Below are 16,438 nucleotides of genomic sequence, written 5' to 3'. Positions count from 1 at the left end.
GCCTTGCTGCAATGGTAACATCGGTTCCTGTCAGATCACCAAAGTTAAGCGCTGTCGGGCTGGGTTAGCACTTGGATGGGTGACCACCCGTTCTGCCAAGTGCTGTTGACAAGTGTGGTGCACTCAGTCCTTGTGAGGCAAACTGAGGAGCTACTTGATTGAGAAGTAGTGGCTCCAGTCTTGGAAACTGACATATGGCCGGGAGAGTGGTGTGCTGACCACATACCCCTTCATACCCACATCCAGTGACGCCTATGGGCTGAGGTTGTTGTTGTTGTTGTTGTTGTTGTTGTTGTTGTTCTATGTCTGACCTGGCCTCAAGGATATTAACACCATAATGACCTACAGCTTTTACATAATTATTCTTGTTAATGCTACTGTACTGTGAAATATTTGTGACCTTCTATAACAATTTCCAGATCTGAAGATTACCACTTAAGTTGTTGCAACTATTAATCACTGTTTTCTACATTGCAATTTTGGACAAATAAAGGTTTTAATAAAATTTTCAACATTGAAGTTTATAGGTTGCTGTCTCCATGCTGACAGTAAGGTGATTCAAATACTTATGCTTATTTGTTTTCCTGAAGGCTATGAAGCAGATATGGTGTGAAAATTTTTCTCAACTGCTTCAGTCCCTTTGGTGCCCCCCACCTGATTAAAAAGATATTCATAAGAAACTTCCTGGCAGATTAAAACTGTGTGCCCGACCGAGACTCGAACTCGGGACCTTTGCCTTTCGCGGGCAAGTGCTCTACCATCTGAGCTACCGAAGCACGACTGACGCCCGGTACTCACAGCTTTACTTCTGCCAGTATCCGTCTCCTCATTCTGGAAGATATTCATAGCTGAGAAAATGATCCATATGATTCAGTACTCCTATACCCTGCTAGCAAAAAGAGGAGAGAGGAAAACATTCGACTGTGCACCTGGATGCATTGTGTTGTTGTTTTTAGTGTATTGCAAGAGTTGCTTAATTTCTCAGAATTTTATTAGTATATGCACTAGAGATCATGATGTCAAACACTCAAGAAGCCATGCACATCATCATCATCATCATCATCATCATCATCATCATCATCATCATCATCATCATCATCATCAACCATCAATCAACAACAACAACAACTCCATGTAGTGACTAAGCTATCACCTGAGTCTAGTGATGTAAGCTGAAATGTTTCACTTGTAAGAAGTGAAAATTTTTACTCACTCTCACTCTCACACATGTATCTACCATTCACATATTCCAAAAAATCATGGAAAGTAATTTATTTTGTTAACTGACTGGGATTGATTGAATTGGTTCATGACACTCAAGGAGGAAAGAATAATTGTAAAAGACATAAGAAAATTTGAATATTTCTGTTGAAATGAATTTTTAATTGTGTCAGCATTTGTAAACTTGCAGGGTACCCAACTAATAGACGAATATTTGTTTTTCAGTCATTATATTGAAGAGGTTATAGCAAACTCAGCTTATGACTTCAGTAGCTACTTTCAAGATGATCATATTGTGAGTATACATTGTATATACTATTCTGAAGCTTATCAGAATGAAATTCTGTCTAAAGTAGTCCAGTTTCAAAATCAAACAAGCAATGAGCCGTATATGATAAGTTTAAATCTTCAGTAATACTAACTGACTTCTGTTCACTGTTACCATGTCAGTTGATCTAGTTTTTGAGAGTAGACTGCTCCTTAACAGAATTTCATCTACCTTATGGATTTAGCTTGTAATATTCCTTGATATTGTTTTAAAATGACCAGTCATAGTGGAGATGCCTGCAATATGCCTTACCATGCTATTTGAATAAGTATAACGTTGCCTTTCTGATCTCACAATTGTTTAATATCTTTACCATAAAAGTGTTACCTAAACATTACAATAAACAATTGAAATTGTTTTTAGTCAAGACCAAATTATGTAGGTCAGCACATTATTCTCATTTACTTCTGCTGAACAAACAAAAACCAATTTAATACAGATACATTTATGAAGAAATGAGAGACTGTTATAGTTAAATCCACCACACACAATATATTGACAACAATTATTGAAGTATGATATAATGAATAGTAATTGTTCAGTTTGGACACATGCTAATGTTAATCAGTTGGACTATTAGCTTTACATAAATAATGCAAATACACAATATGAATTTAATGAATTTCTATACCTGTAAATCTGGTTAGACAGAAACAGCAGTGTCTGATGTCATTGAAGTACTTGCAACTGAAAACATTGATCAACCATCTCCTCATAGTAAAGTGCCTTAATTAAAACCATTAAATCCTTGGCAGTACAGTTTCTAACAGTATTCCAGGAGTATAATTGTAACAGAATTACAACAGTAAATTAGAGCAGCTACATACACACATGTACAGTAGCATTATATAGAACACAGATATAATAGGTCCTAATTGAAGACAGTTAAGCATACATTCCAGTGTTGTAAATTAAAAACTTAGCTATTTTGATGATTCTGTTTGAAATTGAAACAAAGTTAAAATTCGAAAAAATGTACTTGTAATACCAGTTACAATTCTGAAAACTTCATTTGGAGGATGTTATAAATAGTAAGCAATAATTAATTTTCATCACTGACTGTTCATTTCAATATGTACTTCTGATCCTTCAATATTGTTATGATACTATAGTACACTAATAGGACATGGAGGAGGTGTCTATTCCAGGTGATATAGAACATTCTTAGGCTACACACAGTTAGAATTTCATTTTTGATTTATTCAGTTGAGAAAGAATTAAGGTTCTATGTGTCTCTGCAGTCCTACAGAGTACTATGCCTGGAGAAGTTTTTCTCAGCTATACGAAGTCTGTTCAAAACATTCTGGAACAATCACAGTTTTGCACCAATGATGTGTAGGAGTGAAATGCAGTTGGCATCCCTGCATACACCTATGTTTAATGTGTAACTACCAGAAGTTCCATTGTTCACAAAGCAGGATCATGTGATGATAGTGGGTGAAGTGGGAAACAGTATTGATAAAGATCAGGGCTGCAGTATTGAGTGTGACCTGATGAAAATAGCCTCAGCAATGACCCATACCAGTGTTGGGCTGGTGCCTGCTTTTGTGCTGCATGATCAGCCCCAGTTGAACCGCTCTGTCAGGAGGGTAAATGTGGAGTTGGTCCAGTTGCGTAGGGCAGCCTCTCTGTCAGACATAGGATTGGTTCCTGTCAAGGCTATTGATAGGGGGGATTTCACATGGCGTGGCCTACACTTTAATATGGAAGGGTAGGGTAAACTGGCAGGGTTGTTAGCGAAATCCATAAGGGGGGACACTAGTACTCAGGGATATACCTCTTTTTTAGACTAACATCAGTGTCCAATGAGAAGTTCAGGCAGGCAATTGCTAAAGAGATCCAAAACTCACAAAGTTCTCACAACAGGAAAGTAAAAAATAGTGTAACCATATGTAACCAAAATATTGGTGGATTAAAGAAAAAAGTAGATTCTCACAAAAGTAAAGTAAAAAAATAATTTTTTCCATTTTTCACCAAAATATTCTGGGATTGAAGAATAAAGTAGATGAGCTCCTGGTTTATTTAGATGACATTGAAACTGATAATGTAATAGATATACTATGCCTGTCTGAGCATCACATTGTGTCTATTATGGAAACAGTAAATATCAGTGGTTATAAAGTAGCTGCACACTTGAGTAGAGAGAATAAGGTGAGAGGAAGAGTTAACATATATGTCAAAAGTTATCACTGTGTAGAAAGCTTAGGTACAAAAAGTTTTGTCTAGAGCAACATATAGAAGCAGGTGCCTGGCAACTTAAACTGAAGGAGGGCTCTTTTATAATTGTAACAGTATATAGGTCCCCTTCAGGAAACTTTCATTTATTCCTGGAAAACTGGGATGCCTTGTTGTGCAATCTGTCGAATTGGGGAAAGCAAATTATTATTTGTGGGGACTTCAATGTTGATTCACTGGAGGAGTGTAATAGGAAGAATGACCTGGAAAGTCTTGCTTGGTTCTTTCAATTTGACATCTGTCATTAATTTTCCTACCCGGGTAGTACAGGACAGCAGCACATTGATAGATAACACTTCTATAGACCAAGAAAGGTTTAAAAACATAAATTCTTGTCTTGTTGAGAATGGGCTTTCTGATCATGATGCTCAGCTAGTTACAGTATATGACATAGCTCCAGTCAGTAATTGAAAACTACCCTCCAAAGTTGTGTGTTCAATTAATGATTCAACAATTAGAAATTTCAGAGAAAATCTTCAGCATTTAGACTGGGATGAGGTGTACAAGAAACCCAATGCTAATTTAAAATATCTTATTTCATGATACACTTGTAAGAGAATTTGAAAACTCTTTCCCCAAGAAAGTAGTTAAATCTAATTATAAGAAACCATGCAAAAAAACCTTGGCTTACTAAAGGAATAAAAATATCTTGTAACCACACAACAAGAAAGAGTAATGAACTAGAAACAGCCAAATATTATAAAAACTACTGTGCTAAATTAAGAAAGGTTATGAAAAAGTCCAGGACCATGTGCATCATGTTTGAGATTAATACCTCTGATAACAAAATCAAAACAATTTAGAATATTATTGCAAGGCAGACAGGGTAACCAAGAGTATAGGATGACAGCAGCACCATCAAAGTGAATGTAAACTTGATAAACAAGAAGCTGGAAATTTAAAACATTTTGAATAATCATTTTTTAAGTGTTGTAGAGAAAATAGGATCTAAATGTTCATTAGAAGGAGCAAAGCAGTTAATGGAAGAGGCCTTACCTACACCATTTGATACAATTGAAATTCCACCCACCTCTCCTTCTGAAATTAGGAAAATAATAAACTCTCTCAAGAATAAAACCTCACATGGAATTGATGGCATTTCCAGCAGGATAATAAAAGCTTGTTCCCAAGAAATAAGTGGGATTCTTAGCCACATATGTAATAGCTCTCTGAAGCAGGGTATTTTCCCAGATATACTAAAGTATGCCATTGTTAAACCACTGCATAAAAAAGGGGATACGTCTGATGTCAACAACTACTGCCCAATCTCTCTTCTGACTGCCTTATCCAAAATTCTTAAAAAAGTAATGTATCGAACAGTAGCTTCACACCTTTGTAAAATGAAGTTTTAACAAAATGTCAGTTTGGTTTCCAGAATGGTTTTTCAATGGAAAATGCTATATGTACTTTCACTAATGAAATATTAAATACTCTGAGTAACTGGAAGTCACCCGTTGGGATTTTTTGTGATCTCTCAAAGGCTTTTGAGTGTGTAAATCATGGAATACTTCTAGATAAGCTCAAGTACTGTGGTATAAATAGGACAGTGCTCAAGTGGTTTAAAACATACCTAACTGGAAGAGTGCAGAAAGTTGAAATAAGCAGTTCACATAATATAGGAAGAACTGGTGGTTTCTCAAACTGGGGAACAATCAAGAATGGGGTGCTGCCAGGTTCGGCCTTTGGTCCTCTGCGGTCCTTAATATATATTAATGACTTGCCATTCTATAGCCACAAAGATGCAAAGCTGGTACTTTTTGCCAATGATAAAAGTATAGCTATCACATCCTACAGACAAGAATTAACTGATGAAATTGTAAACAATGTTTTTCAGAAAATCATTAAGTGGTTCTCTGCAAATGGGTTCTCATTAAACTGTGACAAAACACAGTATATACAGTTCCACACAATAAATGGAATGACACCATTAATAAATATACAGGGTGTCCCAGCTATCTTGTCCACCCAAAATATCTCTGGAACAATAACAGCTATTGGAAAATGGCTTTCACTGGTATCAATGTAGGGCTGGGGCCCATGGATGTACATATTTGGAAACATTCTAAAACGAAAGTGTATGTGTTTTTTAACACAAACTTATGTTTTTTTAATGGGCCTCCTATATTTTTTCTTCAGCAATCCATAGCATGATAAAGCAAATACACAATGGCGTTGATTGCATCACAATATTCCCATCACATCCGGAGATATTGAGATGCGAAGTTGACACTTGAAACACCCGACATGCGCTGCTAGCACATGTCCTGAGATACAGGCGTGAACTCCATGCTGCCCGTAATCACGATGTGGTTCACAAGTAAGTGTCCCTCTTGATAAGTATGGAGGTGTGATTACACATGCTGAAGAAAAAATATAGGAGGTCCATTTATAAAAAACATAAGTTTGTGTTAAAAAACACACATGCTTTCATTTTAGAATGTTTCCAAATATGTACATTCATGGGCCCCAGCCCTACATTGATACTGGTGAAAGTCGTTTTCCAATAGCTGTTATTGTTCCAGAGATATTTTGGGTGGACAAGATAGCTGAGACACCGTGCAGACTTCGATCAGAAATCGGTAGCTAAGGTAGAATATTCAAAACTTCAATGTGTATGCATTGATGAGGGGTTGAACTGGAAAAAAATACACTGAAGACCCACTGAAACGTTTTACTTCAGCTAGTTATGCTATTAGGGCCATTGCAAATTTTGGTGATATACATCTCAGCAGAAAAGCTTACCACGTCTATTTTCATTCTCTGCTTTTCTATGGCATCATATTCTGGGGCAACTCATCATTTACTAAAAGAGTGTTCATTGCACAAAAGCATGTAAATCAGAATAATTGCTGTAGCTCATCCAAGATCATCCTGCCGACACTTATTTAAAGAGCCTGGTATCTTCACTGTAGCCTCCCAATATATGAATTCACTTATGAAATTTGTTATTAACAATCTGGACGAATTCAAAAGTAATAGCAGTGTACATGGATACAACACTAGAAGAAAGGATAATCTTCACTACTCGAGGTTAAATCTAACTTTGGCTCAGAAGGGGGTAAATTATGCTGCCACAAAAGTCTTTGGTCACTTGCCTATTAGCATCAAAAGTCTGACAGATAGCCATATAGCATGTAAAAGGAAATAAAAAGAATTTATTAATGGCAACTCCTTCTACTCATTAGATGAATTTCTGGATACAGCAAGAGGTTAATTTCCCCAACCCCCACAAAAAAAATTAAAAATATTAAGTCTCATGTAATATTTTGTGTCATGTAATATCTTGTATAGACACCTTTTATTAACCTGACATGTACCACATCATTACGAAGTGTCGTATCATGATCTATGGAACAAGTACTAATCTAATCTAATCTGTATGTCTGTCTGTTAGTTATTGTTCAGTGCTGTATTAAGTAGAAAATTATGTCGCACAGTCTGCAAATTTTGAGATGGCAGCGTTAGGGGAGCAACATGACTGCATTAAATTTTGCATGAAACTCAAGGAAACCTTTAGAGACAAACCAAATGATGTAGGAGGCCTATGGTGAAGAGTACTTAAATCATACTCTGTGTTAAAAATGGTTCATATGGTTTAAAAATGGCCAGATATAAATTAAAGATGACCCTCATTCAGGATACCCTTCAATATCTGCCAACAAAACTCATGTCAGGAATATCAACACAATTGTGCATGCCAATCAAAGACTGATTGTACAAGAGATTGCAGAAGAATTTAACATTTAATCATGTCATGAACTCCTGAACAGCATGTTCGAATGCATTGTGTGGCCACCAAATTCATGCCACGGCTCATGAGCCAAGACCAGAAAGTCTGTGAAGTATAGCATTGTGAAAATGAGAATGAGTTGCTCCTTAAGAGAATCGTAACTGGTTATGAGACATGGGACTATGGTTATGATGTTGAGACTGAGGTTCAGTATCCACAATGGGTCTGGAAAGGTTCTCCAAGACAAGAAATAGCTTGTCAGGTCAGGTCAAATGTCAAAGCCATGCTGACAGTTTTCTTTGACTTTGAAGGATTAGTTCACCATGAATTCATGTTACAGAAACAAACTGTTAATTGATGACATTATCAGGGCGTATTTTGATGTCTGTGAGACACTGTGACCTGTTGGTGAAGGACTATTGCACAAACAATGAAATCACTGTGCTGATTCATCATCTGTACCCTCCATACCTATCCCCTGGGGACTTTTTTTTTTTTTTTTCAAAGTCGAAAACCCCATTGAAAGGACAATGATTTGCAATGATAGGTAAGAGGCATACCAAACCTGCTTCTGGAAGTGGAAATGGTGGTGGGAGCAGTGTATCAATTGTGGAGGAGAGTATTGCAAAGGAGGCCATGTACAATAAGTGAAAGGTATGTGCAGAAAATTTTTGTGGACAAAGTTCTGAATTTTTTGAACAGACCTCATATGTTTGACATTTTAGTGTGTACAAGTCCTATTACCCATTTATTAAACACAGTAACTGCAATTTTAATAGAAACTTTCAAGGCAGTTTTTACTTGAAGTGACTGGATTAGTCACAATATATTAATAGATATTTCATCATTATATCTTTGTACCATACACCATAATATTAATTAATGTTTACCACAGCTTTTAGATCTAATGTTTATTCAGTTGCTTCTTTATGTTCAGATATTTGGGTGAAAAATTCTTTTGTATACAAAGTTCTATATATAATTTCTTTGTTATTGCTAGCTAATTTTATGGGATATGGAATATTGTAAAGTAATGTTATTGGTTCATAGAATAGGCACGCGCGCACACACACACACACACACACACACACACACACACACACACACAATCTCTCTCTCTCTCTCTCTCTCCTCTCTCTCTCTCTCTCTCTCTCTCTCTCTCTCTCTCTCTCTCTCTCCCCTTTTTTCCCTCTCATAAATTATTCTTCAGAAATCTACTCAGGGACAGTTAAAAGGTAAAACAATACTCTCTTTTCTTTCTTTCTTTTTTTTCTTTCTTCTTAGAAAAAAGTACTTCCATTTATATAGTAAACTCTGCAGGTTAATAAAAGTAACATCAAGTTTAAAATCATAGCAGTAGGCATATTAAAAAAATGTTACTCTGAAGTGCAGTAATGTCATGCCATAAGATTATGCTTATATCTGAAAGTCAGACAACTGATTATCAAACACTGAGTGAGTGAAGTGGCACATTAGTAAGACACTGGACTAACATTCAATAAGGTAGCTATTCAAGTCCTCTCTGGGATATCCAGATTTATGGTTCCTGTGGTTTCTCAGAATTCCATAAGCAAATGCAGAGGTACTTACTTTTGAAAAGGTTAGGGTCAGTTTCCTTCTCTGTCTTCCTCTTATCCTAGCTCATGTACCATTTCTACTGTCTTCTTCATCAACTGAGCATTAAAACATAAGATATTATGCATTATCAAACATATAATCAAAGAGTGTAGTTTTCAATGCATTTTTACTTATAGTCTCAGTGATTTATCTATAAAGAGCCTCAACAATAAAATAGACCTGTTGTGCAAATATATGAAGAGTACATTTTGTATTTCATAGACATATTTGTTGTCACTTGATAGTAAAAAAGAAGTTTCACAAAATTTTGTGTTTAATCATATGAATATTGTGTTTCTTAACTGACAGTAATGAAATGTTAATCGGATGTTTTTCTTTTCCCCTCCTGGGAGTATGAGGACGTTGCAACAAGAATTGATGCAGATGCCAATGATGACTCAGTATGTGACTCTGATGTGAGTATCACATTTAACAAACTAAAACATTAATTTTGAAGCATACTGTACAACTAACTTTAGAAAAAAAGAAGACATGGCTATTTAAGTGATTAAGATTTTCTGTCACCAGGAGACTGTGCTGTACCCTAAGGTTGGCCAGAATGCAGATGATCGAACATTATTCATTGTTAATAATGATGGAAACTACAAGCAAGGAGTCAGGGTAGAGAAATGCAGGTGAGGTAACAAAATAGATCCTAATGAATAGAAAATACATAGACTTTCATGAGAATTTTTAATAATGCTTAATATTCAGTACTTCGTTGTATAATATTTCAGTCATATACAAGGCAGCCATATCCCAGCCGATTGAAAGAATCTGGTCTGAATGTAATTTATCCATTACATTCATCTACATATAAGACTGATTCATTTAAATTGATAGTAATATAAAAGAAAGTTTTCTCTCTAAGACTAGTGTATGCTCAAATGAACAGCTGAGGAGTCTTTTGGATTGCCAAAAAAATTGTACAGCAGTTGTTGACACTCTGAGAGCAAAGGTACTAGTACATGCAGGCATTATCCAATTGAAAGATATTGTGTTACTTACCCAAATAGTTTGCTAGAGTTGTTTCAACACAATATTTCATTAACAAACCCCAAAAAGATGAAACCAATGTCAGGATATAAACACTGATGTTTTCTATCAGAAAAATGGTATATATTAAGTGTAACTTCTTCAGATTTAGGGCACTCTAGAAGAAATTTAAAACAGTGTTGCTTTATGTTTAACCACTTTGAATGATGTAACACTTGCTATGTTGGAACAAAAAGTTTTATAAATTACCACATGGTGTAATGTAAGTTGTTCTTTCATTGTTACGTTACAGCCTTGTCCTGAACTGTAACCTACCATCTTATGAAGATTACGTTCAGTTTTAAGAACACTGCAGCCACAATAACAACAAAGACTACTAAGGTATTCTTGTGTTCTTTCAGTTTGTGTCGAATGATCTCATCTGCTTTCATGTTATAGAAATTATTGTAATTTATCAAGCACCAGAACAACAGGTCTTGCATGTTATATAATCAATTAAGCAATCTAAAAATAAAATTTTAATTATGTGGGCAGTGGATAGAAGGGAAACAGGGAAGTCTGTTAATGAAAAAGATGATTTCATAATTGGTCAATGATCAAAGGGTCCATGACTACAAAGGTTAAGCAAGCCTCTTTAAATATCATTCCCTGAACAGAGTACAGGAACTTAGTCATGTGATTTGTGAAGAAAAAGCTTTGTGGTGTACTTGAGATTCAGTACCAAAACAATTCACTCAGCTTGTTGCTGTTCTAACTAATTATTAATTAGGGAAAAAATTCACTCTCTTAAACGAAAAACTATCATGGAGGTGTTAATATTACAGGCCAAATGTTAAAAGCATATGTTCTTCACATAACTATTGTACTTGCCCATATTATTTATGGTCGAATATTTAATTGTCACTATATATTTTCTAGACAGGCTTAAGTATGTCATTGTTACACTGCTCTTTAAGAATGGTGTCTGGGCAGATATTAATAGCTATCACCATTTTAAGACATAGCATCCCTCTCAAAAGTTAAGGGGAAAAATAGAACAGCTAAGCAAATCTGCAAAGATGAGATTCTGTGTTACTCACAATTTGTATTCTAAAAGGAAATCTCCACTTCCATCTGCCATTTCACTGGCCATAAATTACAATGTCTTAATGACAAAATTTCACCCAGTGGGAATTTTGTGATCTGACAGACATTTAACTACACAAATGAAAACATTATTTTGGACAGACTTGGGGTTTATGACTTTCAAGGCGCAAGGAGTAAGTATATTTGACTGATATTAAACATAAAGTGTCATGTTAGACAGATTATGCCATTCTCCCAATGATTCTCCTTCAGAGTAGGAACAAATTACTACTGGTGTTCCTTAACATTCAATTTATAAATGACCTATAACAGAATTTGTTGCTGATGATGCAAGTATCATAATAAAGCATAATAGAACTGCAATAACAGGTACAATGCTTATGTGCCAAGCAGTATTTATCATTATCAAAAATATAGCATGGAGGAAAGAAAATGTGTTAAAGTAAGTGTTCAGTTTCCTGTATGACTGTACATATTAATCAGAATCTAAATTGAGAATCATGTATTATAGACCTAATCATAATGTATAGTTCAGCAACAGTTCATGTACACACATTAACTGATTTTTGTGATGAAAGCAACACTTTACATACTTTCATTAATTAATATTTCATGGAACAATATTCTGTTGCAAGTCTGCAAAAGCATCCACTGTACAAAAACATTCTCTAAGGATAGTAACTGGTATCCATCCTCAGACCTCATGTAGGCAGTTGTTTAAGAACTATATATGCTACTGCCAGCCTCACAATTAATTTCCTCTCTTATATAGTGTGTTGTGAGGAACCAGTCACAAATTGAAAATCAGAGTAACATTTATAAATTCAGGACCACTATGCAATTAAAACAACATATGACTTTTGACAGTTCTGTGAGGATTTAGTGGAGGGTAGTATTGCTGGCAGCATGTGTTGGGCATGCCATACCAATTGTCAGTACATGGCTGTTAGCTGACCATATGTGAAGCATTGTTAAGTAATAAGGAAATGATGGTATTGTATGTGGTGCTTACACCAATAAATATTTCATAGATGTTCAAAATCATGGCGTAAACAGAACAATTCCAAAGGATGACTCTCTTAGTGTCCTCTTCCTCAGCCCCACAATTCATTCTGGAGCTGACAAAAATTATCATCTGTTTGATCTGTTCCATCAGCAACCCTTAACTGATCAAAGTTTCCTCAAGTACCACCATAATATGGCTCACAACTTGACACCAGTCCTCTGGTTAACTTTGGTGACAACTAGTTCTGTCAACATTTCCACTTCTTTGAATAAACTTTTTATTGTTTCTTGTTATGTTACAGTTCACCTAGTTACATATAAGTTCAGTTGGACTGAAATGGGTGTGAGATGGAGGAAGCCTGGTAACAATATGCTCTTAGCCACAGCCAGTCCATTGACATGAAAGTGTGGGATGTTTGGTTTGCACAGCTTTAAAAGATTCATTACCTTCTTATTTTTGCCAGGTTCAAGGTTTTTTTCAACTACACATTTCTCTTTACCCCAAACAAAATAGTGACTTTCCTTCAAAGTGCAGATGAAGCATTCCTTAAGGCAGTGGAGTTACCTGGTGCATTTTCTATTATTATAATTGAATCCAGGGGAATGTTTTGGTGCCAAAAATTAGAAAACTATTTCCTGAAAATTGTAGCATTCAGTTCTTCTTGATAATCATTATTTTTCTGGACCAAAACACAAATAAACACTTTGGAATAAAGTGACAAGCCAGGCCAGCATGAAGGACAGCTCTTCCCTACTAGTGCTCTCACAAATAGCATGACAATAGGGTGCCATTTACTTGTAGACCAGTTGGTATGAGAGAGGGGAACTGGGCTTGTCAATAATGTTAACTGGGCAGTGACATCATATCCTCACCACTGGACTGAACTGTCAATGGTCACACACTTAGTCGGATTACAGGAACAATATCAGTTACATTACCTACAGTGTAGTCATTCTAATGTCCATGAATGAGAAAAAGAGGTACTCTAAAAACATGTTACCACCTTCCCTGGGAATTAAATGTTTTAACAGACAATGAAAACAATTTTAAGAAACAAACCAAAATAATAGTGCTTAACAACTCCACTACACCACATGAATTCCCAAATATATCTATATCATCTGTGTAAGGAAAGGGCACTCACATCCAGGGCCAAGGGGCGCCACAGCCTGCCACTCCCCTCTCCTCATACCTTTGAGGCCAATGAAACAATATACTTTAATTAGGCATTTTTCCTTCAAGAAAATGATTTAAATGTTCTGCAAGTTCTTAAGGTGGTCAGCATTGGAACCTTTTAACGGCTATTTGCAAGGCACCACTTGGCTTCTAAAATATTAAAAATTCTCCAGACTCCCAGGTCTGCCCCCCCCCTCCTCTGCCCCCCCTCCTCTCCCCTCCCCCCCCCCCCCCCCCCCCACCACCACCACTACAGATTATCATACGGGGACCACTGATGTAAAGTTGGACAGTGTTTATTAGATTTCATTGTAGGTTAAGCTAAAGTAAAAATACAGTTATCTAAATGACCTGGATGTGACCATGGTTCTGTTGAGAAAAAGTATGTCATTTGTAAACCTGCTCATTCATGACCATACAGATGTTTGTTGTGTAGGGGGCTAGACCGGTCTGATAGCAAAAGATGAACAACTGGTAACATTTATTGAGTAAATGTATAAATGTCAAACAGGCAGCTCTTCTGAATTAAAACTGTGGTGACTTACTTAGTTCATTTTAACTTAAATATTACAGTAATAGGAAGCTCAATGCTTTCTCGAATATTTTGAGAAAAGTTATTAGTAAGAGAATTGCATGATAGCTACTAAAATATTTCCTACCAGCCTTCTTGTAAAGAGGTTTGATGCCATATTTTAATTTGTATCTGAATCTATTTATTAAAGCTCCTGTTAAAAGTTCCATCAGCCCTTTGAGAGATTTAGTTCTTGAGCACTTTTAAATTGTCTTAATTTCAATGAAGGATGTTAGAGCTGCATCTAAAAGTTGTTTAAACTTTGTGGATAACATTTTCAGTACACATGACACTTCTTCAGCTGAAATAACATATTTCACTCTACATTTACTGCTATATTTAAAAAGTGATGAAAACTTCTTCAGAAAGGCTACTGTAAAATATAGGCACATATTTATTATGAAATGAATTTATTTTTGCTTTAATGTCTATTTCAATGTATGCCTCATTCCTTCCACCTATTTTTTGTTGCTCTTGTAGTTCTGTGTCCTGATATAATTAATAAGCTTCACTGTTTCACCAGTATATTTCCCAGAGATGTATAGTGCTATACTGCTCATTTTTACTAGTTATCTCATGTACCTTCACTCATGGTGCATGCAGTTTCAGAGATCTGTACAGTTCACAGGCCCACTTACAGGTGCCACCTGAGTCAACCCCCTGGTGTGCTCTGGTGAGCCACCAAACAAACAGTATTATTTAAGCAATCTCAAATGAGTGCTCAGCCTATTCTGTAACCTTTGTTACTGTTGTCCAGTCAATGTGTTCAGTGTTACACACAACCTGTACTTGTACTTTATGTGTTGAAAGTACTATGTTCTGTAAATTGTGTTTGTTGTTGCTATTGCAATACGTATCCAGATATTAAATGAACAGGTTGTTAAATGTTCAACTTTTTCAGCTTCATCAATTTCATGAAAATGATATCAATTGTGGTTTTGCTATCTGGTGACACAAGAGATGGGAAATTCATTAATAAAGTCAGTTTGTAACAGCTGACTAAGGTTTCCAGATTTTTTTGTCTAAATCATTCAGCAGCAATTCATTAAAATGTCAGGGTACATTGCTGACAGCAGTGTTAAATGGGGCTGATCAAGGTGTTACATAACCTTCACAAAAACCCATACTTGTGTGGGTTGTTGCTGCAGCAGCAGCAGCAGCAGCAGCAGCAGCAGCAGCAGCTGCTGCTGCTGCTCCTACAGCCAGACCTTTTTTAATCCTATAGAATAAGTTGCTGGACAGGCTGTTTCCTGCCCAACTACTCTGAGTACTTTCATTTATTTTTCACCAAATCCTCTGCATAAATCCTCCATGTTTTCTGTAACCTGGATGAAGTCCACAACATTATTTTCATTGTACTTGCGAGATACAAGACGTAGTCATAAGACTTTAAATATTATAACAAAAAACTCTAGCTGTGACTGTGAGACTAGGTGATGATAATAGTCCTGGTCTACACAATCAGCCTTACAGAGCAATACATTTACCCCAATGTTAGTTGTCTTGGCAGAGACCTTGGTTGAAGTAGTCTGAATTTTGTCTGTTCAAGAAATGTTTCACCTCAAAAATCATCTTGTCATCATCCTGAAAACACCTGTAACAGAATTGTTTCTTCATTTGAGAAAAGGGAAAGAAATCACTGGAAGCCATGTTAGGAGAATACAGGCACTGAGGAAAAATTTGGTAGACCAGAGAAGTACCGTGTGCAACCTCGTCCTGTTCAGAATGAGTTAGTATATTGTCAGGGATTAAAAACGCCCCTTTGGATAGTTCCCACAACACTTCATCTTGAGAGCCTGTCATAACCTCTCCTGGAATTTTTGACTGTATTCTCCTGAGATGGTTTTCCCCCTTAAAAGCATAATTTGTTAACACCATTTCATAACAGTCCCAAAAACCACTCAGCATTTTGACTGATGATGGCTGGGTATTCACCTGTTTTGGTGCTGGTGCTTGCTTTTCCCATTTGTCTGAGGCACAATGCTACACCTAGCACTTGTCCATGGTGAATAAGCAGACAGTGACATTATCTAGATTGGCTTCTTAGAGCTGCAACACTTCCACTGCTGCCTCAGATTGCTGGGGTTTTTGAATGGGTGTAAGCAGCTGTGGAACCGAGTAGGTGGTCATCTCTATCATGCTTAAAATATGATGCAAGATCAAAATCTGTACATGACAGATCTGCACTTTCTGCACTATCTTGTTATGATACATTGGTCTAAAAGCACCAGGGTCTCCTTTTCTCTTAAGATTTCTTGTTTTTAGCACATTGATGGTCTTCCACTAAATTTGTCATTCAGACTTGTTAGACCACACTGGATGCATCTGTTCTACCTAACCACTGCATCATGTGTTGGTTCATTGGTATCATGAACTCAGCATGATTTGTTTTGGTGTTGTTATCCTTCAAATGCAAAAAATAAATTACTGTATGATACAGCACTTAACAAATATGTTGCACCATTTTGCTTT

At 36.3% G+C, this 16,438-nt stretch overlaps 1 protein-coding gene across 2 annotated transcripts in view; it reads left to right on the top strand.

Moving 5' to 3' along the window:
- The window catches only part of LOC126298648 (uncharacterized), a 432,853-nt gene that overhangs the window by 400,895 nt on the left and 15,520 nt on the right, over window positions 1-16,438 (top strand). For both annotated transcript variants that reach the window (XM_049990060.1, XM_049990061.1), the window contains exons 5-7: window positions 1,447-1,516; window positions 9,485-9,547; window positions 9,660-9,766. In XM_049990060.1, the coding sequence (XP_049846017.1) occupies window positions 1,447-1,516; window positions 9,485-9,547; window positions 9,660-9,766 (240 nt within the window). The remainder of the gene's footprint in view (window positions 1-1,446; window positions 1,517-9,484; window positions 9,548-9,659; window positions 9,767-16,438) is intronic.

Source organism: Schistocerca gregaria, chromosome X (assembly GCF_023897955.1).
Source record: "Schistocerca gregaria isolate iqSchGreg1 chromosome X, iqSchGreg1.2, whole genome shotgun sequence".
Taxonomy (NCBI): Eukaryota; Metazoa; Arthropoda; class Insecta; order Orthoptera; family Acrididae; genus Schistocerca; species Schistocerca gregaria.
Note: the sequence above shows the minus strand (reverse complement) of the source record. Positions and strands in the feature narration are given on the sequence as shown.